Source organism: Raphanus sativus, chromosome 6 (assembly GCF_000801105.2).
Source record: "Raphanus sativus cultivar WK10039 chromosome 6, ASM80110v3, whole genome shotgun sequence".
In the NCBI taxonomy this organism is placed as follows: Eukaryota; Viridiplantae; Streptophyta; class Magnoliopsida; order Brassicales; family Brassicaceae; genus Raphanus; species Raphanus sativus.
In genome coordinates, this window is record NC_079516.1 from 35,989,071 (window position 1) to 36,016,981 (window position 27,911).

Below are 27,911 nucleotides of genomic sequence, written 5' to 3' on the forward strand. Positions count from 1 at the left end.
CGATGGGAATAGTTAGCGTGCAGACAGCGATGGATCTAGTCAGAAACTATAATATGAAAATATATGCTTATTTTATGCTCATGTCCTTCAATTATACAGTAGGTGAAACTAGAAAGATATATCAGTGGCATATTCAGACTCTGATGCATTGCAGCTTGTCCTAACTTTCCAGCATGCACATCTTCAGTTCCATTGTTACTACTTTCTTTTAACAGCTCTGTAACTAGTGACCAGCTGGTAATGTTTTATGTTTTGCTTCTGCTTACTTCAGTAATGTTCATGAAAGACCTGTGCAAACCACCTCTGTATTTTTGAACTCTCTAGTGTTCTTTCCGTTGGTAGACTCCAGGAAACATGTCTCAGCAGCAGAACTGATCTACAATCGTTCAAGTCTTCTTCCAGGTCTCATGATGCTTTGGTGAATTTTCAGAACTTGTCCAAGTGGTTAGAATTACAATTCTGGGAACTTGATATTGGTACTAGTCCATAACGATCAACATAGACGGAAGCCTATTAATGAGGCAAATCAAATGTAACATTCCAGATCTTATAACGGGAGAGGCTAGGACAAAAAAAAAATATTGCATCATAACAACGTTGTTTTGAATCATCATAATGCTGTCATTGAGAGAAGTTGGAAATGATCTTAGGTTGATTAGTTATTGACCTGTTACTTGAAGACATTTCCTTTTAACAGAGCTTCTAAACTTTTTTTTGTTTTGTTTTGTAATAGTACTGTTAGGCCTAGGTACTGTTTGGCAAAGCAATAATGATTGGTGGTTGTTTGGTGTATCAAGACACTGTTGTATTCTCTTTGGTTGTCTAAATGCGTTTACTAATCTTTCTTGGTGTCATTGACAACTAGGCACGTGCACATGCTACTGTTAAGACAAATACTTGGTCCTTCGCCTTTTACTCGTTGAACTAGTTTGGTCCTTCACTCTTCCTCAAGGTGAAATGGTAGACCAAGTTCAGTGTTTTATGCTTAACCAAGCAACATTCTCTCATGTATCTTACGTTTTGTGGGTCATCGTAATTAGGTTGGAACGGCCAATCTTTCATTTTCATATATCTGTATACTGTTCCTACGTGCATTATCATGGACTATAGACTATACAAAATGTCGAAAGCAGCCTGAGAATAACATCAACGTGAGGGTCTTCCTCTTCTGGAAAGTTGCCAGCTAGAGTCTCTTTGTTGTTTTCTGTTCCCACTAATTGTGTGCCTCATTAAGCTTAAATACTTTTGCAATGATTATCTAGAGCTTAATGATATGTATACCAGCTATTCTTTTTCCATGGAACAGATAGCATCTTGCTATATTAAGTTTCTGGTATAGCTGTCAGTTGAATTGGTCAAGTAAAGGACTTGTCTCTATCTCTTAGTTTAATATGTGTTACTTCTGTAACTATAACTTTCCAGCAAACTGTTCCTTTAGCAACTATATATGCAATTATTATATGTCATGTTTGTTTTAACTTTCTCTGATTGGTGCGGTTCTACACTTCTACTGTTTTGACAGCGTGGGAAAGAAATGACAACAGGTTCGTTTCTGATCTTTTCTAATAACTCATTTCCTAATTAATATGCAAATAGTTTCTTAAGATGTGGTTACAAACAGTTTATAGTAACCGAAAGTAACGTATTAAATGATTACGTTTTGTTGTCTTGTAAAAGAACATGTGAAGCTCTTGAAAGTTGGTTGAATTTTTGTTTTAGCAAGCACAGCTCTGCTGTTAGCTACTTGGGCCACATATCAGAAAAAATATATATTGGTAAGTTTTTCTTTTTGTGACACCAATATTGGTAAAGCTTAGAAACTCATGTTTTGTCATCAACCACTTTGTCATCTTCCATTATCGGTTCTTTTTCTCAGGAAAAGATGATTATATTTCAGTATTACATAAATAATGTGTGATTTTCAATGGTATAGATTGGTTATCAAGTGATTATTATTGTGAATTAGTCAGTAAATGTTTGTTCATCCTCTTGATGGTTCATGTGTTGACGATCAAGATATGTATGTGAAGAACACCATACCTATGATATAACAGGGTTGCAACGGAGAACCGTGCATATAACGTATTTGGGACTGGATCGACAGAATAAACATATACAGGCAAACAGAAAACAAAACAACCACCTACACACATGGCTTATTAAAGACAAAAAAATACAGGATTGGTGAGGGACCTTAAACATCTCTCTTCATTACAGGATTTAGATTCTATGTGAACCACCTTATATTCTTCTCATGAGTATCATTTAGTTTTGCTCACCTTGCCTCTACTCTGGACACGACTAGCTGCACTTGTTCTTGTTCTAGCTTTGTGCTCTGATTTTTCTCCTTCATTGCTTAGTGTTTTCTCTGTAGGTTGGCGTTTTTGAATGTAGACTTGTTTAGTTGCATGTTTGTTGTTTTTATTTGGAAGCTGATTGCTAGGCCCTGAAGATGCATCAGAGGCCATTGAATCATCACTCTCTTTACCATCATCGTCATTCTCATAACCATCATCGGCATCTTTTACATATGAATCATCATCGTTGTCATCATCAACAACAACAGTAGAATGATCATCCCCTTGAAAGGCGTCTCCTATGTACATAGTCCACCCTGACTCACAACTGCTGTTTTCCTCCTCCTCAGGGCCTCCATGGTTCCTAGGAGACTCCATGGCTTTGAGCAACGCTAAGAATAAACAAAAAAAATCTAGGCTGTGTATAAACAAAGAATATACATGCACACACACACAGACAAAGATAACCAGATTTGTCTAGTTACGTACCTTGTTTGTTTCAATCCACTTCACCACTTTATTCTCTGATATAAGCTCTGTGTCTCTGTCTCTCTTTGGCTTTGCTCTTCCATCATCATTATATAGAAGTTTTTTTTTACAAGTATCAAGAAAAGCCGGAGCCTATTAGAAGCGTTCATATAATTAAAGAGGAGTAAGTTTCACCCGCATGGGAAACCCTAGCACCATGGTTTTCACTCAGTTGAAGCACACTACCAGACAAAGCCATTGCAGATATATTGCCTTCTTCAATATAAAGTACACTACCATCTATACTATTAAAGCAGGTTCCTATTTGAATTTTTACTTAAACCTACCCTTCTATTATAAAGAAATCGCAGGTTTCATTAAAGGTATTTCTGTTATTTTGTATCATTTTCAATTAATGGGTCTCTTAATTATAGGCCCAAACTTTTTTGTTCCTTTAATTTCACGGTTTTGGGTCTTTTGGGTCATTTGGGCCGATTTTAATATTTATCTAAGTTCACATTTTTTGTTTGGGCCATTTGGGCCAAGTTCTAATATTGATATTAACAAATATTTACACATAATTATTATTATTTATTTCTCTCAATATAATTATAACTTTCTGAAAATATTTTAATATTGATAATGAAAGACTTAAAATTGTTAAATATTCACAAGTTAAATCTGTTAAAAATTATATCTTTCAAAAATTCAGTACATAAAAATGAAAATTGATTGAAAAATTTTAAAATACCACTTCATATTTTTGAAAAAAAAATCAAGTTTAGTTTTAAACATAAATACCCGTTTATAAAATAAAAATAAAAATAAAACAATACAATAAAAATAAATGAAAATATTTCATTTCACAAACTTATTCAAAATTTATAAAAAAAAAGAAAAACAAACCCGCGCTTTTAAAGTGCGGGTCAAAACCTAGTATAGAATTAAAAGTCTATCATCCTCTTCTTTTTGTATAATACAGTAAAAATATAAACTTTATAAACTCTATAATACCGTGACATTTTATTAGTTTATAGAGTTATTAATTTACAAAAAGTTTTCCTTTTAGATTTTTCTATTTTAGAGTATATCTTTTATATAAAATAAAAAAAATAATTATTTTACTGTATATACATTAACTAAATTTCTGAAATTCCATTTTCATATTAATTTTTATATTGTTTCGTGTATATGAAATATGTTTAAAAGAATTTCATTGTGTGTTTTAGATATAATTTTACTAAATATTATCAAAATATATTGAACTGTTAAGAAAAAATAGAAATAATATCATTTGAATATAAAAACAGTACAATATTTCGTTTGTACATATATAAAATGTATATACATATAAATTATTAATTTACAATTTTAATGGGACTATATATTTACACAAAATTTTCTAAATATTATTAATAATTTTATTATTTTATCGATTTGAACCGCACATATATAAGAGGAAAATATTTTTTTAATTTATTGAGTATTTAATTTATTAATTTTACTATATATATTTATCTAAACCTTTCCTTAAACAAAATATATTGGTTACTAGTTATCCCTAATTTCTTAAAAGGTTTTTACACTAACAGAAGTAGTGGCCCCCACAAATTTGCTAATAGTCAGTCACAAAAAGCGTGAGTTAAAAACCGACTTTGGTCTGTTTCTTAAACTGTTTGTGGGTTTCATCGATACGTGACGACTCACGATTTAGTTTCTTTTAATTTTTTTTTATTTTAAATCAGCCAAAACAAAAAAAAGTAAGAAACCCAAAAAAGTTTCACCGATAATGATGGTCTAACAAACTGTAATCTAGTCTAGAGCCAGGGCACATCAATATCCACAAAACAAGAATCATCCTTCTGAGCTCTGTCATTAGTCTAGATGCAACGTGATAGATATCACAACTCATACAATCATACTATCGGCAAATGAAGCCCAAAAGGATTTAAGGTGGAAGCTGACATGGCCTAGCCGTTGCTAATGAATTTTCGAACTAAAAGAAAAGTAAAGCAACATTCATTTAACCAAAAAGAAAAAAAGTAGAGAAATTTATCATAAACAAACTATTGTTTGGAATAACCTCTTTTTAGTTTTTTTTCTCTGACTTCTCTCTAGTCTTTTTCTGCCGAGATCTTAAAGCTCCGACCGACGGGCGGGCTCTCACAGCCACCGTCGGTCTGGTCTCCGTGTTTTTCCCTTACTTTTTCATGTTTTCTCTTCGATCTAGTCTAGCCTTTCTCCTTTGTTTCGTTTTGGTTTATCTCTATTTCCGGCATCGCATTTCCGTTCGGTAGACGGCCTGCTAAAGTCTCCGTCGTTACGCCTATTCGACTAGGGTGAACGGTCGGCTCTTGGTTTCCGCGTCAAACAGGTCCTTGCGTTTTAGCGGCGGCTCTGTGGAAGTTTTAGGGTTTCTATTTGTGTTGCGATGGTTTTATTTTTTTTTAGTTTCTTGTTCTATGAGGTTGTTCTTTCACTGCTTCTCCGTCCTTTGGTCCGTCTCTTGAAACCGCCTCAGACGCCGGTGGTGATGGTTCGATTGTAGACGGTTATATATCAGGAAACCTCGTAGATGGTGGTTGGTGTGGTGCTCCTGTCGGCTTGGGATGCGGATTGAGATCGATCGATGCTCTCCGATGAAGGTTTTTCCAAGCGGCGAAGATAGCTCCGGTTTCGAGTTGAAGGTGGTGCGGCGCAGTCAAGCGCGAAGATTAGGGTTTCACAACCCTTGGCTGTTGGGGTTGGGCTGTAGGCCCAGTTTGTAATTTTTTTTTCTAGTTTGATTTGGGCCGTTGGTTTTGGGCCTTTTGTATTTCGATTGGGCTTTGCCCTTTATAAATATATTCAGAAGGGAAAAAAAAAGTAGAAAAACTTATCAATTAATGTTTTTTCATGTCTGATTGTCGTAAGTGATAGCCGTCATAAGTCTTCTCTTTCGCTATGAGAAAATGAGATACGTAAGATGATCCGTTTACTTTCATCATGAGACATAACTAGTTCAAACTATTCCTATTATTCAAAATTTGAAGGGGTTATTACAGAGAATCATATATTATGAAATATATCAGTGTTAAATAAATGACAATTCTGATAACTGATACAATCATATATCTCTGACGTGGTGGTGGTCCTTCCCCGGAACGCTGTAGATCTGAAGGAGGCGACGATTGACTTCGTTTGGAGAGACGACGAGACTGTGGTGCGGCAAGGAGAGGAGAGTCGGCGTTTAGGATTGAAGGTGTACCTAGATCGATTTTCCCTTTTTCAGATCTAGGGTTATACTTTCATGTCGGTGGCGAGTGTAGCGGGTCAGACAATCCAGTACATCGGCTGTTATTTCCTATGGAGGCAGTGTTAACGAGTGCGACTGGAGACTAATTGAAGGTTTTAATGTGAGTTTCGAAACAGTTAGAAGCTCAAAAGAGAACCGCTTGTGCTTTCCACCACAAGGTCCGACTTTCATTCCGGAGTCTTGGTCCGGCTTTGCCTATGAAACGAGGTAACGATCGACGGCGGCTGCATGAAACTAACATGGAAAGCACCTTTAGGTGATTTGTTGGTGGTACAGGGATTCAAAGCTCATCATTTGGAACCACCACAGGGTCTTTTCTTGCCATTACAGGTTGGGTTTATGGGTAGCTTGTCATGTCTTTGCCTCAGTTTGTATGGCTCTTTGGGTTTTAGGTTCAGTCGGACTACTGTCCGTATATGGCTAAGGACTGGAGCAGTGAACGCCAATGGATACAAACCTCCCCCGGTAACGCGCATGTGGTGTCGATGCTTGGGACATGAGCTTAACTCTTACTTTTTGGGACCATAGCTGGTTGAAGAATGTAATGCCGGGTGTTTAGGTCTGTTTCATTGTGTTAGTACTTGCTTTCATGTCAAGTGGTTGAATGTTAGGGGTTTAAGAGACAGCTTTTTCTGCTAGTAGATAGAGCTTGTTTCGTTGGGTTTAATTACATCAAAGTATAGGATTTGGTAGTCTATGATCCAATCTAGTGATCTTTTGATGATACTGAATCACTTTGTATGTAAATGTGGTTGATAATCCTTGTGGTTAAAATCATGTAATCCTCCATTTGGTTAATGAAAAGTTGATATTGAGCAAAAAAAAAAAAAAAAAAAAAAGATACAATCATACAGTGAAGAAAAAAAATTCACTGTATTTTGGCTTTACTCTTTTTGTGTAGTTTTTTTTTTGGTCTAAAGAAGCAAATCCAGTTTCTTGCATCTATTTGTGTCAATTAAAAAAATGAGTGAGTTACCTTAAGAGACACATTTTTCTTTTTTTTGTCATAATAAGACACTTGTTGCTGGAGGCACACATTATCCTCTTTCACTCTGTGTGTTTGTACACAACTACCCTTTTCGCTTGGTTAAGAAAACTCAAGGCTAGTTAGCTTTTTTTTTAAATGCTTTCTATTTTGTGGGGACCAATTCTCTTTTTGTTTTTTAATGTGATTGTTTTCAAAAACTAAAGTATGAAATAAATAATTTTGATATAATAAGCTATAACTTTTTATCTTCTACATTTTAAGATCCATTTTCATATATATATATATAAGAATGCATGTATATAAAATGTGGACGAAAAAAAATCTGAACATGTAAAAAATATGTAAACAAAAAAGACGTGGACATGGATGGATGAAAAAAATGAAAAAAAAAATTAAATAAAAATCTCTGACACAAAAGTTGTTTTCTGTTCGTAGTTAAAGAAACTTAGAAAAAAAACATTTCTTGTGAATAAATCTTGTTTAAAGAGATCGGAAGTTGTGCTTTTAATGGTTTTTTCTCTTAAACATTATGACTAGATTGTGGACATGGATACAGAAATATGAACAGAGAAAATATTGACTCGTACAGAGTTCACATTTTAATTTGCTTTTTATGTCTTTGTAGAAAAGTCAGATGTCTTTGTAGCCGTTATTTTTTTTTTTTTTTAAATTTTTATTATTATTCATCCTATCAAATGTTTTTATTTGCTTTTCTTTAAAAATTAATATATATATAAAACAAATATAATTTCACAATAGATTGTAATTTCTTTTTATCTACATTTTAAGATCCACTTTCATATATATTTTATATATTTTAAAAATATTATATAAAATGTGTGGACATGAAAAATGTGGATAGAAAAATGTGTTCATGTACAAAAAAAAATACACGAGAACAAAAACCTTTCAAAGGTTTATCATTCTACGAAGAACAAATTCCAAAGAAAAACAAAGCCTCTGTAAATTATCCATTTTAAAGACTACCACAACCACACTAAAAAACATACCAAACTTTCTCAAATTCCACATCTAAACAAATTAAATTATATGTTTTACACACTTATAAAAGCACAACCTTTTCAAGAACGTAGTAGCTTACATCGGTGAATTTGGACAAAGGAGACTCTGTGAACATCTTTACTCATGGGAACTGCACAGATGATACTCTTCAAAGTGCTCTCTCAATCCCAACAAAATTAGCAAACTTTCACCAAACAGCTACTCCATCAACTCTAAGAGAATCCAAGCAGCTCTAGCACCAACGACTACACCAGATTTCTTCATGTTGTATGCCTCTGATTTCTTCTTGTTATTCGACGGCAGAAAGAGGATGATAGTCAATCATCGTAATTAGAGTTTACGAAATTGGAAAAGTGATTGAAATTAGAATCATCGTAATTAAAATCTAAGGTAAATCTGAGTTTGGAGAAAGATTGAAATTAGGGTTTAGATGTTGGAAAAGGGAAAGTAGATCTTCGATTTGAAATCAACAATGGAGAGAAAAACTATATTCTGTGTGTTTGTGGATAAAAGAAAAAATATATTAAAATAACTGAATCATGGTTAGTTCTCTCTAGTTAGTAGTGTGGTTAGGTGAGTTAGTTTAGGGGCATGAAAGACAATAACTATGGGTAAAGTGTCTGGCCAGCATGAAGTGTCTTATGATGTAAATCATAAGACATAAAGTGTCCTAGAAGGTAAAAAAATCTAAAAAAATTGAGCCAAACTACCCAAAAAAAAGAATCTGAATAAGAGATTCATATAATAAAAAAGAGGCTACGATTGGTGTCACTTCACATAAAAATTGCATTCCCATTGGCAGTGTCACGAGATTGCTTGTTCTAGAGAACTAATACATCTCATCTTCTGTTTTAGTAACAAAATTACTTTCTCGGAGTGTAAAAACGAAAGAAAAATATCCACTGTGTTCTTTGAAACCATCGATGCTATAGAAGAGGACGTGCAGAAGCACAAAATGCGATGTTCCGCGAACAAAGTGACTGAGATCTCAGGGTTCTGTTATACGTTGAAGCGGAAAAGCATCACATCTCCTTCTTTAACAATGTACTCTTTACCCTCTGATCTCAACTGCACAAAAAAATAAGTTTCCAAAGAAAACTCCTGAGTAGGCAAAGAGAATCATATGATATATTGAGCTCAATTAATGGATAGAAGGGAAGAAACTCACAAGTCCTTTATCTCTTGCTGCGGCAAGAGAGCCAGCAGAGACAAAATCATCATATGCAACCTGAAAATAAAAAAAAAAACAAAACAAATGACAATTGAAATGATGTCCGGCTACAGTAATATAAGTTACTGTACAAGAGAGGAAATAAAAAAAAAATGCTTACAGTCTCAGCTCTAATAAAACCCTTCTCAAAGTCAGAGTGAATGACACCAGCAGCTTGTGGTGCAGTCATGCCTGTATCAACAAATGTTTTGTACTAAATTTACTTTGGCATCCCAAAGAAAAGAATCCCTGGTGATTGGAAACTAACCTGCGTGTATCGTCCAAGCTCGTGTTTCCTGCCATAGAGAATGGATATTTTAGAGGCTATGTTTCAAACTAATAGCGTGTCTGAATGTGATCATTTTACCTTTTCACCAGAAGTGAAATAGGTCTGCAATCCTAGCAGACTGTATGTTGCCCTGATAAGGTTCCCAAGGCCACTCTCGCTGACACCTAGCGAGTTCAAATATTCTATCCGCTCCTCAAGAGGAAGCTCGGTTAACTCAGACTCAACCTAAAGAGAAGATTTAGTTCAAGTAAAGCCTCAGCGTGCATAAGAAAGAAAACAGAAAATGATTCGTGGCTGACCTGAGCTGAAACAACGACATGACCAGACTGCAAATCCGAAGAAAGACCCTTAACTTGCTCAACATAAGGATTCTTGTCAGGCTCAGCAAGATCGGTTTCAGCAACATTAGCGACGTAGATCATAGGCTTCATGGTGAGCAAGCAGAGATGCTTAACGACGTCCTTCTCGAGGTCATTCAATGCAACAGAACGTGCAGGTTTGCCGTCGAGAAGGGCCTCCTGAATCCTTTGGAGAGCAGATTTTTCAGCTTCCTCCTGTGGTCATAGAATGTCACATCACATAACAAGAAACAAGAGAGAGAGGGTTATTGAATGAAATGAAATGATTAAGTAGTAGTTGGTTAACCTTGACTTTGGATTGAGAATCCTTAGCCTTGCCTTTGTTAAGTCTGTCGATACGTTTACCAATCTGATCCAAGTCGCAGAAGATAAGCTCGAGATTGATGACATCGATGTCAGAAGTGGGATCAACTTTGCCGTTGACATGAATAATGTCGTTGTCCTCAAAACAGCGGACCACCTGGAGGATGGAGTCTACTTCTCTGATGTGAGATAAGAACTTGTTCCCTAATCCCTACATCAAACAAACTTGTAAGAGTTTGTTTGTTTGTTTGTTGTAATGAGATAAAAGAGAGAATAATTGAGACACCTCGCCTTGACTGGCACCCTTGACAAGACCAGCAATGTCGACGAACTCAATGGAAGCAGGGACCACTTTCTGAGAGTTGGTGAGCTTTGAGAGCACTTGAAGACGAGAATCAGGAACTGCCACTATACCAACATTCGGCTCTATTGTGCAGAAAGGGAAATTAGCTGCTTGAGCCTTTCCATTCTCCACCTTTATTGGAAAAAGAATAACATTTTTTCAAACAAACGCAAAAGGTGTTCGACGAAATGCCTCAGAGAGAAATTAAACTCAGAACGCAAAAAAAGAAGAAGAAGAAGACTTACGACGGCGTTAAAGAGAGTGGACTTTCCGACGTTTGGAAGACCGACGATTCCGGCTTTCAAGCTCATGCTTACTTTCGATGAGAAACATCGCTTCTCCAAAGTCAAAACTCCGACCAACTTGGTGGATTTCAGGGAGAAGAGGGAGTGGTTTCTGAAGAGATGATGAGACTTTGACGGCAGTAAAGTCAGAGCCGTGACGACGCTGCTACAAGCTGCTCTCGCCATTTGCTGCGCCAAGGGGACTGTGGCTACGCTCTGCCTCTTCCCTCTCTCTCTATCTTTCTATCTTTCCGAGCTTTTTAAGGCCCAATACTAATGCCCTCAAGTTTAATTAGAGGACCCAATATTTCTCGGCCTTTTATTTTGTTTGTCAAACTTTTTCTTTTTTTTGAACATCTGTCAAACTAGTATTAGTGAGCCTACGTTTCCTTTGGTCAGCTACCCCATTTAGTTAGTTATACTTATATCATGGTCAGACTAGATAATTCTCTGAGCAGCATTTCTATCTGATTGTGTTTGATATATATGAAAAAAAATAAAGTTTATGGTCCTACCTTCTTTCGCTAGTTGGTCTGCTCAACCATCTTTGCTCCGGAGAATATGATGCATACTCATGCTCTCAAAGTCAGGGACAGAAACAAGGTGTCAGGAGGGGGTCAGGTGGCTCCAATTTTTTTTGAAAATTGTTCTAGTTATTATCAAATATTTAATATTGACCCAAACTCAAAATTATTAGGGCATCTCCAACCCAACTCCATTTTTTCCTCCAAAATGGAGTAAAATTGAGTTTGGAGTAGAAAATGCTCAAACCCCACTCCATTTCTCACTCCATAATGGAGTTTACTCCATAAATGGAGTAATCTAATTTTTTTTTTGTTCATCACTCCATTATGGAGTGAGAAATAGAGTGGAGTTAGAGCATTTTTACTCCATAATCACTTTTACTCCATTTTGGAGGAAAAAATGGTGTTTTACATTGGAGATGCTCTTAATGACCCCTATTAAATCAAGTTTAATTGAGGAATTTAGAATAAAAATTATATCCTTAATTTTTTCTTTTATAACTTTAGAATTTTCTTTTAATTTTTTTTTTGTCAGCAACTTAAACAAAATCATGAATCATATCGATTTTGCAAACCAAACTCTCTTCATAATTTATTTTTAACTAGAATATTATAATTTCATATTCTTAATAACAAGATAATAAGAAAAAAATCTATTACATAAAAATCAGTTTTACGTGATTCTTCTAAAATATTATTTATAAATTTAATAATACATATAAAATTTAAATTTGATTTGAAATTAATATTAAAATAATATAAATACATTTATAATAATTATTAAAAATGATTTTTTGTAAACTTAAATTTAGTATGACCCCGGTAAATTTTTGTTCTGGCTATGCCACTGCTCGAAGTTATCATGTAAACTCTGAAAAGTATCAGTCTCCAAGCATAAACAGACCAGTTCATCAAGCTCGTAGTCATATCTACTAGGTCATAGCAGTCCATCTCTAAATGATCGGTTGGATCCTCATGTCTTTCATACATGAGGCTGCCCAAGGTAATATTTTCATCTTTCTGTGTAAAGCTGAGAAGCTTCTGTTACACTCATGTAATCATATCCACTGAAACAGAAAAGTTACTATGTTCTTATTTATGCGTGGATTCTCTTCTTTTTCTTTTTTTTCCGCCGGATTTTCATTACCATTATAAAATTCAACATAAATGATGTTTAGGCTTAGTCAAAAAGTTTAAATAATTTGAACGTTTAATTACATATACTCGGTGAAAAAAAATATATGTATTCAAACGTTACATATATTTCTGTGAAGATTTTAAACGTTTATATGTAAAAAAATTAATATTGTTATAATTATTTATTTTATGTGTACAAATCTATTTATTTGATTGATTTTCAAAATATTTTTAAATTTACATGTTATTCTATATATTTTTAAAGACATATTTTATAATTTGAAACAATTTAGATATTTTAAAATATATTTTTATAATACTTTCATATTGAATTTTAAAGCTAAATGTGATGTAATGGGTTTCATCTTTTATTATTGTTATCATATTTTTACCTATTGGTAACATCTTATTTCCTTTCAGTATATAAACTTGAGACTGCAAGATATTTGAAATTATGTTTCATCATCTCTTTAGACTTTTACAACACAAAGTGAATGATTTGTATGCAAATGTAGATCCTCGAGAAGAATCAATCTCTTGTTATTTTTGTGGTCTAAACACTTTAGCTGCAGCTGTTAACTGTTTGTTACTTTTAATCCATCAAATTATAGTGGGCGGTTTTTGTATAACACTTGAAATAATTTGAGGAGCAAATTATCACTTTTCTACCAAGATATGGATTAAGAGAATAAAAGTTTATAATGTCTAGGATTTATCTAAATATTAGATATCTAATGCGTTTACAAATCATATTTTACTATATAAAGAGATGTCAAATTGTATCATAATTTACAAATTTAAGAGTTTTAAATGTTTTAGATAATATGATTCACATATTTTATGTTAAAACTTATTAGTATTGTCATTTGTCCACATCTCTTTTTGGTAATCAAATATAAACAGTAGAATCTGACATTCTTGAACAAACAACAAAGAAAAGAAGGAAATTATGTGATTTTAATTATAATAAATTTGCCAACATACAAGAAACAATATCAACAAGAGCCATAAACTTTCAATATCCCAACATTTTTTTACTTAGGATCAGTTTCCCTGCTACCATCGTTAAATGCAGTTTTACGATTAGTAGCGGTTGACAGCGTTTCAAAAAAATTATATAAATCGATTAGTACCGTTTTGAACTACTTTGTACCGCCAAAACCAAAAGCTTCTTCCTCTAAACGTTTATGGTTGTCGGTTATGGTTAGAAAAAAAATTAAACATTAAATTGTAACTAATCACAATCACCCAAAACTACTTTATATATTTGACAATATCACATTCATGTTAACCCTAATTCGTTTCAATCTATTGAAAACATGGCTTACATCCAATAAGAAAGTCAAGACACCAACATAAGTGGATTATGATTTTTTTCCATTACATATTTTACTGTTTATGATTTATGATATGTTTTTGGTTGCTTAAATTCTCTGAATCACCAGTATATGATTTATATGTGTATGTGAATGTTTTTGTGATCATTAATGATGCCATAAATTTATATTTAATTATTAATTATTATTTTGTTATTCGATTTTAAAACTATCTTTTTAATTATAAAATTTTAATTTTTTTCTACTAAAGAATTTTTATTAATTATTTTTTGTATATATGGGTGGGTAAACTAGTTAAAAAATAAACTGCAAATGTAATAATTTCAAACGTTGTGCCAGTTATACAAAACATTTAATAATATTTGAAATCATATCCATAATTGCAAATACTGCGTTTGAACCAGTGAGACCCTTGGGCTTACTAAGGGTTGTCCTTAAACGTCGCCAACAATCTGATAAAGCCACGAGGAATACTTTCAGCAAGATCCTCAAGTCAGATATAAAAAGAGTCTTATTCAGGATGAGTTATCCTTCACTAGACTCTGCAATTATTCGTTTGAACAAACAACAAACGAAAAAAGGAAATTATGTGATTTTAGTTATAATCAATTTGCCAACCTATAAGAAACAATATCATGAAGAGCCCTAACAATAACAATATCAGCAATATATAAGAAACAATATCAGCAAGAGACCTAACCTTCAACATCCCAACATTGTTCTACTTAGGGGTTGATTGATTTTCCTGCTACCATCAGTAAATGCAATTTCACGATTAGTGGTTGACAACGTTTCAAAACAAATATATAAATCGCTTTGTACCGCTTCGAACTATTTTGTACCGTTCTAAATCAAAAGCTTCTTCCCTTAAACGTTTGCGGTTGCATGTTGTGGTTAGAAAAAAGGTTTACATTAAATTAGTTACACAATCACCCACAACTACTTTATATATTTGACAATATCACCTTCACGTTAACCATAATTCATTTCAATCTATTGAAATCATGGCTTCCATCCAAAAAGAAAGTCAAGAAACCAACATAAAAGTGTATTATGTTTTTTCCATTAGTTTTATTGTTTATGATTTATTATATGTTTTTGGTTGTTTAAACTCTCTGAATCACCCAGTATATGATTTATATGTGTATGTGTATGTTTTTGGTGATCATTAGAATGCATGAAACAATAATGATGCCATAATTTTTTTTTTTAATTATTAATTATTATTTTGTTATTGGATTTTAAAACTATCATTTTTAGTTATAACATTTTAAACTATTTTTTTGTCTACTAAATACTTTTTATTAATTATATCTTGTATATATGGATAGATAAACTAGTTAAAAATGAACCGTAACCCCAATAATTTTTAAACAGTGTGCCAATTATACAAAACGCTTAATAATATTTAAAATCACAATCATCCGCATTTATAACCGCAAACGTTTCGTTTAATCAGTGAAACCCTTAAATTTACTAAGGTTTGTCCTTAAATACCACCAACGATCTGATAACGCCACGAATAATACTTTCAGCAAAAATCCCAAGTTCGGACATAAAAAGAATCTTATTCAGAATGAGTTATTCTTCGCTAGACTCTGTAATATTTTCACGGAAGCAACATCACTAGGGTAGTGGAGTAAACTTTATGAACCATAGGTTTCACATGGGTACGTATCTCTCATCATAGAAACGAATGGAGAAGGAAGACTAGCTAGTATTTGTTCTGCGTGCGGTTTTCTTGCTCAAGTTCAAGTTCCTCTGTCTATATAAAAACCCAATAGTAAAGGGCCTAAAAGTCCTTAATATGGGCCGAGGTTAATGAAAAAGATAGACACGTCAAGTTTTAACCTAGGTGCAGACTACGATGATGAAGCTCAAACGACGTTGCTCTTAATGATTTTGTTTTTGTTTTACCTTCTCAAGAAGACGCTCGGGAAGGTCAAAGGGGAGTGAAGAGTCAACAAGAGTTTTCAGAAGAAGAAGAACTAAGTTTAGCAACTTTCATGCATGGATTCTCTCAGGAGATTGGCCCATGTAATTAGTTCTCGTCTACTCACATGCATCATATCATCGGCTGTTTCTATTTCTTTTCATCGATTCTAAAATTTTATCTCCATTTGATTGACATAATATTGAAGATGAACTCTCAGCCTTCATATGGAGGAGTTCGGAATTCCAGCGAGGAGAAACGAGTTTTGGATAAATCAAGGAGGTAATTAATACACTGCCTCATGTTTCCATTTTATTCTTCTGCTTCCTTTAAAGTCTCTAGATATAATAATAATAATATACTGAACTCTCTGCTGCTGTTCAATTTGGTGGATCTAGTTTGCTCAACTGGTTGACTGAAAGGAACTTTGACAATATAAAGGATGAGATCGTCCAGACGATTATAAGAGCATCTCCCTCAGCTTTCGTTATCAAGGTGCATACATGCCTTTTTTATATTTGTATATCTCCTCCATGTAGTATCTAAATATCTAATGCTTTGGTATGTATGATACGTGTGCAGTCTCTAGTGTGTTTCATTTTCGATATGGCGATGGTGGACAGTACTGCCAATGTCTTATTCGCTCGTCTATCCGTCCATCTTTTTCAGTCTCTTCCCCCTTTCCCATCAGCTGACTCTCACGGCGAGATTACCACTTTCGAGAGACTCTTATTGTGTAAATGCCGAATGGAGCTTGAACACTCCTCATCTCCTGAAACTCTTAGACATGCACCACTTGTTTACGTTGACGAATCTGACTCCTGGAGATTTATCAAAACCGTTCGTCTCTTGGCTGAAATCTTCAATAACAGGATGCTCTCCCAAAATACTCGAAAATGTATTATTCAGGTTAATTTTTTCCAAACTGCCTCTTTAGATATGCTAATTAACTTTTTTTTTTTTAAAAAAAAAACATAAATATAGGCACAGTATGTGACTTTTTTTGCATTACTTGTAAATTTAGGTGCTCATGAATCCCATCTTCCCACCTGAGAGGAACACTGATGCTATGAACATTTTTTTGTCCTCCGTTGGAGTACTAGTAGACTTCCAACTTTTTGATGAAAACTTCAAACAGCTAGTGCAAAATTCACGGGTACCACCATCCATATATATAAATCTCATTTCAGTTTCTGTGACTGTGATTATCTCTCTCTCTCTCTATTTAACGCCCACCGCTCGCTTGATTTACAGGCAGTAGAGCTGGAGATCAATTACAATGAACAAGTCACGCTGAGGAAAGCAGCAGAAGATGCACTTGCCAGAAATAAAGAAGCACTAGATTTGATGAAACGGCTACTTGAATCTTACAAGGAAGACAAATGTAAATTGGATTTACATTCTCAAGGTTTGGAGCAGAAGTACAAAGACGAGTCGAAGCTTAGGAAAGAAACAGAATGTGCGCTTGCTATAGAACGGGAGAGCATTGCCAAGGTAAGGCTGGGACTTGAAACTCTCGAAAACGAACACAATAACTTGCGGTTGAAAGCTGAGGAGCTCGAGAGCAACTACACGGACGAGCTGATTCTCAGGAAAGAAGCAGAAATTGCACTTGATAAAGAAAGGAATGAGTTGGAGGCGGTGACGCTAATGTTTGAAACTTGCAAGGTAGAACAAGACAACCTGAACTCGCAGGTCAGAACTTGGCAGGACAAACACGACCAAGAGTTGAGCCTTAGGAAAGAAACAGAGGATTCACTTACTAGACAAAAAGAAGAGCTTGAGATAGTCAAAGGACTACTAGAAGCATACAACCAAGAAGCAGATGCGATGCGAGAAGAGAGGGACAGTGCTCTCGAAACAGTACAAGAGCTCACGAGAAAGCAGTTGGAAGAGCGTCAACCCCTGCCATCTTTTTTCTGCCCTATCACACAGGTAAATCCCTTTTTGTTTTTATTTGACTTGCGCAACACACAAGTAAGCCATTTTTCTTTTATATGTTTGTATATGCAGGAGGTGATGAAAGATCCACACTTCGCTGCGGATGGTTTTACATATGAAGCAGAAGCTATTAAGAAATGGTTTAGCACAGGTCACGATACGTCACCCATGACAAATCTCAAGCTTGCTCATCGCAACCTTGTCCCAAACCGCGCTCTCCGGTCTGCTATTCAAGATTTGAGTTAGATTCTTCCTCCTCCTGCTTTTCATTCCCCTTTTACTAAAAAGTTGGTATTTGGCCTATAATGAGTCTCTCTACCTCTACTATGTATGATATGAACCTTTCTTGATTTTGCTATCTGTTTTTTTTTTTCTCTTAGCTACTCTACTATGTTTGTTTTTCAATAAATCATAATATATTGCAATAGTCTCTCGTAATTCCAAAGACACTATGTTTGTCTATAAAACGAGAAAAGATAGACTCTTAAAAACTGAACATGATAATAATATGCGTTTGAAAGCCTCTGAGGAGTTTATGGCGATGAAGCAACTGCCTGAAACTAGCAAGAGAACCTGAATTCACAAGTCAGGAGTTGGCAGACAAGCACGACCAAGACGCTAGCCTTAGGGAGGGACCAGAGCCAGAGAGGATGCTATTTTTAAGAGAAATACTACAAGAGTTTTTTTACTTACTCAATGGGCTAATTGAATGAATCTTCAACAGAGAAGCAGATGCGATGTGAGAAGAGAGGAACAATCAGGGCTCTCGGATTAGTCTAAGAGATCTCAACAATGGAAAAAAGGAAGAGCTTCAACCTCCACCATCGTTTATTTACCCTATCTCACAGGAAGAAAAAAATCCCATATTTTTACAAGAAGATTACTTGCACAACACTCAATTTCGTACGTAACCTAGGTAATATGTCAGGTACTATATGTTGCTAATCGAATTCGAAACCACTGACAAGTACTTCGAATTTCCATATATATATAAGTGCGCTCGTTGTCATTTCATCAAGAAACAAAGTATAAAATTTAGGAAGATCACATGATATGTCTGCTTCATCGGCGGATAGAGTTTACGAGGAAGACTGTTACAGTACACTATTACATGATTCTAGTAGAATACTTATAATAAGAATATATTAACTCTGTTGTGAGGTACACTGAGTAGGGGGTACCTTACCTATAAGCGGCAGCTGGAAGCCTGCAAAAGCTTTGAGGCTGCAGCTAAGCCACTGAGTATGGCACCTTCGACGTTTGGACTGACACAGAAATCTCCACAGATTGCTAGATTCCTGTTTCTATCCCAGAGACACCTCTCCTCTACGGCTATGCTTTTGGCTGGGAACGCACTTCCCCTTATAGATAAAACAACAGATCTAATAAAGCTAACAAGAGATATCAAACTAATTGTGAGGGAGGGTAGGGGGTGGGGTGGGGTGCTTACCATCTGTGGGCTTTCATGAAAAAGGGGAGAGAATTAACAAGCCCTGAGCACTGAAACTCTTTGAACATCTCTTCAGCTATTTGGTTGAGTGTTTCGCTCGACAGCTTTTGGAGGCCGGTTTTGGCAATAACACTGCTGGCATAGCCTGGAGTGGAATGCAGTATCCATCTATCACTAAAAAAGTACATATAAAAAGATTTCAGAACGCTGAACCAAACTTAACCCAAAAATTTGGCTGCAACTGCTCATATACTTTAAAAATTTGACACTTTTGTTTTGGTTAGCTTGTTACCTATCAGTAGACCGCCCTGGCTTAGTGCTATCACAGTGAGCCCAGCTCAAAATCTCAGAATTCTTGAAAGATAAGCCTTTTGCTGGCATCTAAACATCACAGAAAATGCAAATGAGCCACGGCAATGTTTCCTCCGCAAAATTTATGCATACTTCGTCTAGTCTATAAACATTAGTAAAAGAAGAAGATAGATTACCAAAGACAATGGTTCTTTAAAAGCAAGCATAAGAGAAAAGCATGGCAAAACAGGAATATCTTGGAGCTTAGTAGTGGCCAACTCCGGGACAAGACTCAAGTCTGTGTGAAGTAAAGCAAAATAGAGATAAATGTGATATATAAGGGTAACAGTAGGAGGAAGGAGGGAGAGAGAGAGAGTAGTTTCAAGTTATACCAAGAGGAGGTGGGAGTCCAGTTAGTTGAGTAAACCTTGGAGAAACAATGTTTTTATCAGATGCAACCACCCCATGAAAACGACCCAAGTTTTGTCCTTTAGAATCTTTCAACAGCCATGGTATATCTTCCTCTAACCACTCCATCTTGGCGATACCCGTTCCAAACATAGATTCAACACCTACGACGACAGAGAATGATGTTTTTTAGAGCACGCAGACTAATAAAAAAAAAATAAAAAAGGGAAACGTACCGGAGTGGTTGCACAAGGCCTTTGAAATAGAGTTCATGCCTGGAACACCCACATACTTCTTGTTGTTGTTGGTATGATCCTCTTCCTAGACCGTAAAACAACACACACATTTGAGTTGGTATCTAAGATTGATTGATTGATAAGAAAACCTGTTGGAAGCCAAGAAACTTGTTGGAGGCAGAATCGAAAGAGCCGAAAACTTGTTTCCATTGAGAAACAAAACCTATAGACTCCCACTCGTGAACAAGGGAGATAGCATCAGGGTTGGTCACACAGAAAAACGGAGCTCCATGGTCGAACGTCAACTCCTTCCCATCTTCCCCAACCTCCCTGCAATTTTTCAATTCAAATTCAATTTCAAAAAGGGAAAACAATCTGATGATGATTCAAAAAGGAACCTTCTTTGAGACATGCGGCCACCGGGACCACGAGCGGAGTCGAAGATAGTGACGGAGACTCCATTCTTGGCTAGAGTCGATGCGCACACTGCTCCTGATACTGCTCATCCCACAAATTACTCCATACTTATTTTCATTAACACAGAAAGAAAAAGGAAACTAAAGTGAGAGAGAGAGGAAACTCTACTTCCGCTTCCGATGACGGCCACCTTCATTGCGACGTCGTACACGCTCCTCCTCCTGATCAAATTTGAGGCTGACATCTCCTCCTCTTTGGCCTCATCCTCGATTTTAGACTACGTGTCGTTTATACAACCACGTCCTCTCTCTTTTAAACTCTACAAAACCACAGCTCGTCTGTTAAATTTTGGTCAAATTTGCCACGTGTGACATTCTGATTTGCATATTTACAAGATAACAACATGCTTTTTCTAAGTCAAACTATGCAAATCATTTTCTTGTCAGCAAAAAAAGAAAAAAAAAAAGGTAAAGTTGGCCACGTCGACACAATGGGGGTGGGGTTTATTTATGTTCAGCATCCTTATAATAAAAAGAAATCAATAAAAGGGAAGTTCCATTTTGTTTGTCCTTATCGCACGTGCGGGGTTCTCAGCCACCGACCACCATACCTTGTTTCTTCGGTCAGCGACATCGTCGCCTCTCTCCCTTGACTTGTGTCTGTTTCCGTTTCCCCGATTGTCGTCGAATTGCTGATTTTCTACAGGTTTACTGCTATTTGTTTCTTTCGGAAGTCTCTAGGGTTTTGATTCGTGTCGGATTAAGGTTTTGTTTTTTTTTTTCCTTCCGAGTAATAAAATAGACTTGAGTCAGTCGAATATAATTTTAACTATAATTAGGGGTTGATGATCGCACAGGTCAATACATAAAAAAATATTCGAACTCCTGGACCAACCCACACATGGTTGAATGATATGGCACTTTCAGGTGACAATATGCATGTTGTTCAGCCTCCGCCGCAGATGCAGACTCCCACTAGTCGATTACGCAACGCTGTTCGAAAAAAGATGTAAGCTTTACTTTAAAAAAGATTATAAATTTCTCTTCTCTCTAGTTACCATAATGTGACTTTTTTCTTTGTCTCGTCCAGTTATGCTATGATATCTAGCTTACACAAGAAGGTTCCTGCAAGTGGCTCGCTTGAACAGCGGGAACAAAATTTAAAACAGCTCACTATATTGCTTGATGAAAACCTCTGGTCGCAGGCCAAGTCATCAGAGGTTTCACTTTGTTTCTTTACACACCACTCAATTGCATTTTATTATTACTTTTCCATACCAATCGCTCACTCTCACTTTATTTTGGCAGAAGGCCTACGCAGATCCAGGAGATCTTGAAGCCCGCGTTGTTTCTCTTCTCAAAGTAATTAAATACAAGTGCCTTTTGCAGAAGCAGCAGCAGCAGCGGCGTGCTTGTCCTCCTCCAACTTCTTCTTCTGTTGACATGATGACCGTTTCATCTTCATCACATCCTCTCCATTCTAGTACTAACAACAACAACAACTTCGCTGGAGGAACTTTCCAGTCTGGAAACAACATTCCTTGCACAACATCTGGAGGTCTAAATCCAACTTCTGGCCTCTCTAACTGCACAAATCTGTCCTGAATCTTTTTTTTGTTTGTATTCAATAATGCAGGGTTCCCTGTCGTACCTGGGTTTCAAAGAACCGAGCCACTCTACAGTGATGGTGCACATTACCAGATGGTTGATGTTTCTAGGCCCCAACTTACTTGTTCTATACCTTTTGGTTCAAGTCATCTCCAAGGAGTTGTAATGCCAGCTGTTGTTGCTCAGGATACACGTCAGTTCCACCCGAATCCTACCTTCACAAATAATCAGCCGTACCCACTTCATCATCAGCTCGGGAATACGACTTTCCAATCTGCTTCCCCACAACAACTAATCTTTGACCGTCAAGCTCCTGCTAGTAGGCAACCTTCTCGACAGCTGCAGAATCAACATCATTTACTACCCCATCGGACTCAGCGTTCCTCTCTTCCTGTCAACCATGGACCAAGCTTGGATTGTTGTTACAATGTAGCTCTTGAGCAAAACGGATCCAAGTTGCAGTACCAACACAATGCTGCTCGTCTTACTTCTTCTCCATCTCTCCCACCACATCCACATCCTCATGATCAGAAGCAGTCGCCATCAGTCCTGGTTCATAGGCATTCATCTCTTCAGAACTCAACACATTTATCAGAGGAAAATTATGGAGACAGAGAACGTATTGGGGCTATTGTAAGTCCTATGCAGACCCCAGAATCAGAATCTCTTCATCGCTGCTCTTCTGCAAGAGCGCCTCAAAACAATAATGGAGAGAGAGAACTTACTAGGGCCAACTCGTGTCAAACAAATCCTATGCAGCCCGAACGCTGCTCGTCTGAAAGAGCGACTCTAACTGTTTGTCATGCTGAGAGGAAAGGTCTTGTAGATGGAGGAAACAATACATCAAGTAAACAGGTTAATGGAGATGGTAGTCAAGATGTTAGGAATCAGATTCGGTGGCTTCTATTTATGGAGCATGCACGTTATTGCAGAGCAACAGGAGATACGTGTCTGTCCAAGTTCTGCCTTCCTGTCAAAAAGCTACTGGAACATATGAAACGCTGCAAGGTCCCTGATTGTACAGAACCACGTTGTTGGCAAACTCGGAAACTGCGTCTCCATTACGAGGAGTGCAGGAACAAATCCTGCCCTGTCTGTGTAACTGTCAATGATAACATCAAAAAGAATAGAAACAAAAGAGACGCTGCTCGACCAATGGAATCTTCAGAGCCTGTGCAAGCACACAACAACGACAACAACAAAAGAGGCGCTGAAGCTATATCTGTTGGTGATGATAATCTGCAACCCTCATTTAAGCGCCTGAAAATAGAGCAACCCTCCCAGATTGCAACTTGTGAGAGGGAGAGCATGTCCGCGTCAGTAAGTGGTTCTTCAATGCCTAAGAAAGAGAGATATGGTTTGCAAAGTGTCAAGGTTGAGGTTATGCCTATGGACATAGATGTTACCCTGGAGCTGGAGAAGCATGTTTCTGGATTTATTCCCATGGGTGGCGAATCTGCTGTGGATGAAAAAACTATATGTTTATCGTCACAAGTGAAACCCAAATGTATGAATGAAATGGGTGCACCAAAGAAGGAGAATGTGAAACAATGCATGGACGATGTAGATGAGTCTAAGATGGAAATCTCCTCAATGGTTGAATTGTTTACTCCAGAGCAAGTAAAGGAGCATATCCGCGGTCTTCGTCAATGGGTAGGCCAGGTAAAACTTTCAGATTTCAAAGCTTCTTTTTTGTTGGGTTTGACTAATATACACTTTTGAGTTTATCCTGGGAATGCCCCTCAATTTGTATTCTTCTTTTGTTGGTCCATCTTATTCTTACTAAAAGAAACTAAGGGTGCACTTGGCTGATGCTTGTTTCTCTCTCTCTCTCTTTGTAATTCTGTTTTCAGAGTAAAACCAAGGCGGGCAAAAACAAAGCAATGGGGGGCTTCATCTCTGCGGATGCTTGCCAGTTATGTGCTATCGAGAAGCTTGTGTTTGAGCCAATACCTATTTACTGCTCCCCTTGTGGTGTGCGCATCAAGAGAAATGCCTTTCATTACAGTGTTGCTGCTGGTGAGTCACGGCATCATGTCTGCGCAACTTGCTACAATGAAGCGCGTGAAAACTCTGTTTCTGTTGATGGAACTTGTATACCGAAAGCAAGGCTTGAGAAGAAGAAAAATGATGAACAAGTTATTGAAGGGGTATATATATATGCCTCATGACTCTATAAAAAATTTGCTTCTTTTTATTCTGTGTGACTGAAACAATGTGTGGTTTCATGCAGTGGGTGCAATGTGATAAGTGCCAAGCGTGGCAGCATCAAATTTGTGCTTTGTTCAACAGCCGAAGGAACCATGGCGAAGCCACCAAGTACACTTGCCCTAATTGCTATATACAAGAGGTGGAACAAGGAGAAAGAAGACCATTTCCAGAGAGTGCCATTCCTGGGGCAAAGAGTTTACCACATACTACTCTTAGCAACCATATAGAGGAGCGGTTATTCAAAAACTTGAACAAGGAAAGACAAGCGAGGGCTAGGTTTCAAGGAAAAAGTTATGAGGAGGTAATCTTTAAACTCCTTTTGTTGAATCTTATGTCTGTTTTCATCTGCTAATGGTTGTAAATAGTTTTACATTTTGTTCGTTCTTGGGATAAGAACAGGATTGTGGAGAAGATAAGACTTGTTTTTAGGAAATATAGAGGGTTCATTATCACTATTAGTTTGAAGGCTTCCTCTTCCGTATGCTCTGCGTCTTCTATTAATTAGTATTCGGGTCTATTGAACAACTGTGGAGAAATTGCACACAGAAACAGTTTGATAACTATCTAACCTTTCATTATTGATAAATATATCAGGTTCCTGGAGCCGAATCACTTACTGTCAGAGTTGTGGCATCAGTTGACAAAGTATTAGAAGTAAAGGAAAACTTCTTGGAGCTTTTCCGAGGAGAAAATTATCCATCTGAATTCTCTTATAAGTCAAAGGTAAGATATATATATATATGGTTCATGATTGCTTCTTCTTTTGTTGACTTTTGCATCCTTGGCACTTAGAGATGTATTGTTTCAGGTCATATTGTTGTTTCAGAAGATTGAAGGTGTGGAAGTGTGCTTATTTGGCATGTTCGTCCAGGAATTTGGAACAGAATCTGGACCTGCCAATCAGCGGCGTGTATACCTCTCCTATCTGGACTCGGTAAAGTATTTCAGACCTGAGGTTCGAACAGTTTCTGGAGAAGCCCTCCGCACGTTTGTGTACCATGAAATTCTGGTAATCCTATAGCTTCTTTATGTATTATCATGTTTTTTTACTTCTCTGAGTACAGCGCATGAACTTGTTCCCATCTGCAGATTGGTTATCTTGATTACTGTAAGAAACGTGGTTTCACAAGCTGCTACATATGGGCGTGCCCACCACTAAAGGGTGAAGATTATATCCTAAACTGTCATCCTGAAATCCAGAAGACGCCAAAGACTGATAAACTAAGGGAATGGTATGAAATCGAGCAACCATCTTTGTTTTGTCAAGTGCAACTGTGCATTTTGTTAACGGTGTCTTCTTCCTCTCTTGTCAGGTATTTAGAAATGCTAAGGAAAGCTTCAGAGGAAGATGTGGTGGTTGAATGTACAAACCTCTATGATCAATTCTTTGTCCAGCCTGGCGAATGTAGAGCTAATGTAACTGCTGCAAGGTTGCCCTATTTCGATGGGGATTACTGGCCAGGTGCTGCTGAGGATTTAATACAACAAATGCGCCAAGAAGGTGATGGGACCACCACTAAGTTAAATAAAAAAGGATACACCAAAAAGGTCATATCGAAAAGAGCCCTAAGAGCAATTGGCCAGTTGGACCTTTCTGTCAATGCCTCAAAGGATCGGCTAATGATGCAAAAAGTAAATTGTTTTTTTCTTCTTGTGTGCTCATATGCATTATTGATCTTTTATTTATCTGTTTCTTGTTTTTGTGGTAGCTCGGTGAGATCATTTGTCCAATGAAGGAAGATTTTATCATGGTTCACTTACAACATTGCTGCAAGCATTGTTGCACCCTCATGGTATCTGGAAATCGGTGGGTGTGCAACCGCTGCAAGAATTTTCAGATATGTGACAAGTAAGATCTCTGCTACATGATCATATTTGGTACTTCAATTATCTAAGTTAAAAAAATAATAATAATAATCAACTCACTTTTGACCGCAGGTGTTACCGAGTGGAACAGAAGCGCGCAGAGAAAGAGAGGCATCCAATCAATCGGAAAGTGAAGCACTCACTGTTTCCTGTAAGTTTCTTTGGTGGTGGTTAGAGCACCATTTTTTTTTGGTATCTTAGAAAAATGACAAAGGTGTGGTGGATGATCTCTGCAGGTGGCTATCAAAGACGTTCCCATTGAGATCAAGGACAAAGATGAAATCATTCAGAGCGAGTGCTTTGATAATAGGCAAGCTTTCCTGAATCTTTGCCAAGGCAACAACTATCAGTACGACACACTAAGGCGGGCGAAACACTCTTCCATGATGATTCTCTATCATCTACACAACCCAAGTGCCCCTGCGTTTCCCACCGCATGCACCATCTGCCAACAAGAAATCCAAAATGCTCAAGGATGGCACTGCCAAGTTTGTACGGCCTATGATGTCTGCGATGCCTGTTACCCTAAGGCGTCTATCAACCATTCACATAAACTGATAAGCCGTTCATCTGCTGCTGAAACTACTAGTGTACAACGCAACGGGAAAGCTAATCAAATCTTGTTTGACAAGGTATCGTCTGATGAGAGGCTATTTACATATAATATATGGATTGATTGTATGTGTAGGGGCTAGAAATGAATAACAAAGGTCGGTTGTGTTGATACTGCAGATGATAGAACTGCTTGTACACGTAGCAACTCCATGCCACTCTGCACAATGCCAATATCAACGGTGTCGCTGGATGAAGACGGTAATTAGACATATAATGAATTGTAAGATGGCTTGTGAAGATTGCACCAAGTGTAGGCAATTTTGGACACTCATCAGAATGCATTCCCTCTCCTGCAGAGATTCCCAATGCACTGTCCCAAAATGCAGGTACATAAAGAGTTTTAACACTTATAATAAAACCACTTTGGTTAATATTATAATAGCTAACTCTTTCTCTTTTTGTCGAACAGAGATTTCAAAGCAGCTACTAGGAGACGGCAGCAGCAGTCAGAAAAACGGCGTAGAGCTGCTGTAACGGAGATGATGCGGAAAAGGGCTGCGGAAGCCACCCAGACTTGCTAACTTATGTGACCAACAAGACATGATTGCTGCATTTTCAACAGCATCTATGGAAGGTTTCAGATTATGTTTTGCTTTTTTTTGAAGTGCTAACCTCAAATCTGATATAGGCTGCTGAGTAAACAGGAAATAGGAGCAAAGGAGAAGTTTAGTAGTGTCTGCTAACTATAAGTTAGAATTAGAGGATGTACATATATATATGGAAGGTATAGATATGCCAAATGAAAGAGAGATGTTAGGTTTTACTTAAACTCTTTGTATTGACTGCAAAATTCCATCTCTTTTGTGTATTGATTCTTTTGTTAAAAGAAAATGATAGGAATTTGGCAGTATATTCATATTACTACTCTTTTCTAAATAGAGAAAAAAATTCTTCCTAAGACTCTAACCCTTCTTAACGATTTCTCATTCACAAAGGGGAGAGATATGAGGTACATACGGCTTGTTTGTTTTTCTTGTATAGTTTCCGGCCCATGTTGTATTGTCTTTTGGCCTTTCATTTCAATGAAACGAAATGTTGACAAAAAAAACATATCAATCGTACATTAAACACCAACAGCT

The 27,911-nt window shown here is 36.7% G+C and overlaps 5 protein-coding genes across 7 annotated transcripts; 2 read left to right on the plus strand and 3 right to left on the minus strand.

The window, feature by feature from the left end:
• Nucleotides 1-2,093: 2,093 nt before the first annotated feature.
• On the minus strand, nt 2,094-3,029 carry LOC108810704 (protein SOB FIVE-LIKE 1). Of its 3 annotated transcripts, none has more exons than XM_018582796.2 (2): nt 2,787-3,029; nt 2,094-2,677 (listed from the first exon to the last, which is right to left on the minus strand). In XM_018582796.2, the coding sequence occupies exon 2, from the start codon at nt 2,673-2,675 to the stop codon at nt 2,262-2,264; it is 414 nt and encodes a 137-aa protein (XP_018438298.1). In that variant the 5' UTR covers nt 2,676-2,677; nt 2,787-3,029; the 3' UTR covers nt 2,094-2,261. The 3 variants fall into 3 exon arrangements, with proteins under 3 accessions (XP_018438298.1, XP_056843585.1, XP_056843586.1); XM_056987605.1 differs by having other exon boundaries at nt 2,094-2,689; XM_056987606.1 differs by having other exon boundaries at nt 2,094-2,710.
• Nucleotides 3,030-8,813: 5,784 nt separating this feature from the next.
• On the minus strand, nt 8,814-11,107 carry LOC108806070 (uncharacterized). Its single transcript, XM_018578096.2, has 9 exons — nt 10,821-11,107; nt 10,519-10,707; nt 10,216-10,443; nt 9,870-10,124; nt 9,649-9,795; nt 9,550-9,577; nt 9,403-9,473; nt 9,240-9,299; nt 8,814-9,139 (listed from the first exon to the last, which is right to left on the minus strand). Exons 1-9 carry the CDS (start codon nt 11,043-11,045, stop codon nt 9,071-9,073), a joined length of 1,272 nt encoding a protein of 423 aa, XP_018433598.1. The 5' UTR covers nt 11,046-11,107; the 3' UTR covers nt 8,814-9,070.
• A 4,598-nt stretch (nt 11,108-15,705) lies between these two features.
• On the plus strand, nt 15,706-18,173 carry LOC108810526 (putative U-box domain-containing protein 58). Its single transcript, XM_056990057.1, has 8 exons — nt 15,706-15,894; nt 15,999-16,072; nt 16,189-16,285; nt 16,373-16,699; nt 16,815-16,946; nt 17,045-17,725; nt 17,804-17,988; nt 18,024-18,173. The coding sequence occupies exons 1-7, from the start codon at nt 15,868-15,870 to the stop codon at nt 17,975-17,977; spliced, it is 1,512 nt and encodes a 503-aa protein (XP_056846037.1). The 5' UTR covers nt 15,706-15,867; the 3' UTR covers nt 17,978-17,988; nt 18,024-18,173.
• A 526-nt stretch (nt 18,174-18,699) lies between these two features.
• On the minus strand, nt 18,700-20,852 carry LOC108813586 (uncharacterized). Its single transcript, XM_018586180.2, has 9 exons — nt 20,702-20,852; nt 20,515-20,614; nt 20,266-20,446; nt 20,117-20,201; nt 19,865-20,044; nt 19,670-19,770; nt 19,474-19,562; nt 19,182-19,355; nt 18,700-19,092 (listed from the first exon to the last, which is right to left on the minus strand). Exons 1-9 carry the CDS (start codon nt 20,775-20,777, stop codon nt 18,918-18,920), a joined length of 1,161 nt encoding a protein of 386 aa, XP_018441682.1. The 5' UTR covers nt 20,778-20,852; the 3' UTR covers nt 18,700-18,917.
• Nucleotides 20,853-21,094: 242 nt separating this feature from the next.
• LOC108813585 (histone acetyltransferase HAC4) lies at nt 21,095-27,713 on the plus strand. Its single transcript, XM_018586177.2, has 16 exons — nt 21,095-21,297; nt 21,390-21,541; nt 21,623-21,752; nt 21,841-22,090; nt 22,169-23,802; nt 23,994-24,290; nt 24,374-24,652; nt 24,946-25,074; nt 25,160-25,360; nt 25,441-25,583; nt 25,665-25,983; nt 26,061-26,200; nt 26,290-26,368; nt 26,454-26,849; nt 26,950-27,158; nt 27,242-27,713. The coding sequence occupies exons 2-16, from the start codon at nt 21,447-21,449 to the stop codon at nt 27,351-27,353; spliced, it is 4,413 nt and encodes a 1,470-aa protein (XP_018441679.1). The 5' UTR covers nt 21,095-21,297; nt 21,390-21,446; the 3' UTR covers nt 27,354-27,713.
• The last annotated feature ends 198 nt before the right edge of the window (nt 27,714-27,911 follow it).

Excerpts from the sequence above, each read along its gene's own strand:
- LOC108810704 (XM_018582796.2), bottom strand. The coding sequence starts at position 2,675 with ATGGAGTCTCCTAGGAACCATGGAGGCCCTGAGGAGGAGGAAAACAGC.
- LOC108806070 (XM_018578096.2), bottom strand. The coding sequence starts at position 11,045 with ATGGCGAGAGCAGCTTGTAGCAGCGTCGTCACGGCTCTGACTTTACTG. Across the intron at positions 9,796-9,869 it reads ATGTCGTTGTTTCAGCTCAG|GTTGAGTCTGAGTTAACCGA; the intron begins GTCAGCCACGAA and ends TCTTCTCTTTAG. Across the intron at positions 9,300-9,402 it reads GTTTTATTAGAGCTGAGACT|GTTGCATATGATGATTTTGT; the intron begins GTAAGCATTTTT and ends TTTTATTTTCAG.
- LOC108810526 (XM_056990057.1), top strand. The coding sequence starts at position 15,868 with ATGGATTCTCTCAGGAGATTGGCCCAT. Across the intron at positions 16,947-17,044 it reads AGCTAGTGCAAAATTCACGG|GCAGTAGAGCTGGAGATCAA; the intron begins GTACCACCATCC and ends CTTGATTTACAG. Across the intron at positions 17,726-17,803 it reads TTTTCTGCCCTATCACACAG|GAGGTGATGAAAGATCCACA; the intron begins GTAAATCCCTTT and ends TTGTATATGCAG.
- LOC108813586 (XM_018586180.2), bottom strand. The coding sequence starts at position 20,777 with ATGTCAGCCTCAAATTTGATCAGGAGGAGGAGCGTGTACGACGTCGCA. Across the intron at positions 20,447-20,514 it reads GGCCGCATGTCTCAAAGAAG|GGAGGTTGGGGAAGATGGGA; the intron begins GTTCCTTTTTGA and ends GAAAAATTGCAG. Across the intron at positions 19,563-19,669 it reads TTAAAGAACCATTGTCTTTG|ATGCCAGCAAAAGGCTTATC; the intron begins GTAATCTATCTT and ends TGTGATGTTTAG.
- LOC108813585 (XM_018586177.2), top strand. The coding sequence starts at position 21,447 with ATGGCACTTTCAGGTGACAATATGCATGTTGTTCAGCCTCCGCCGCAG. Across the intron at positions 24,653-24,945 it reads AAGGAAAAAGTTATGAGGAG|GTTCCTGGAGCCGAATCACT; the intron begins GTAATCTTTAAA and ends TAAATATATCAG. Across the intron at positions 25,075-25,159 it reads AATTCTCTTATAAGTCAAAG|GTCATATTGTTGTTTCAGAA; the intron begins GTAAGATATATA and ends GTATTGTTTCAG.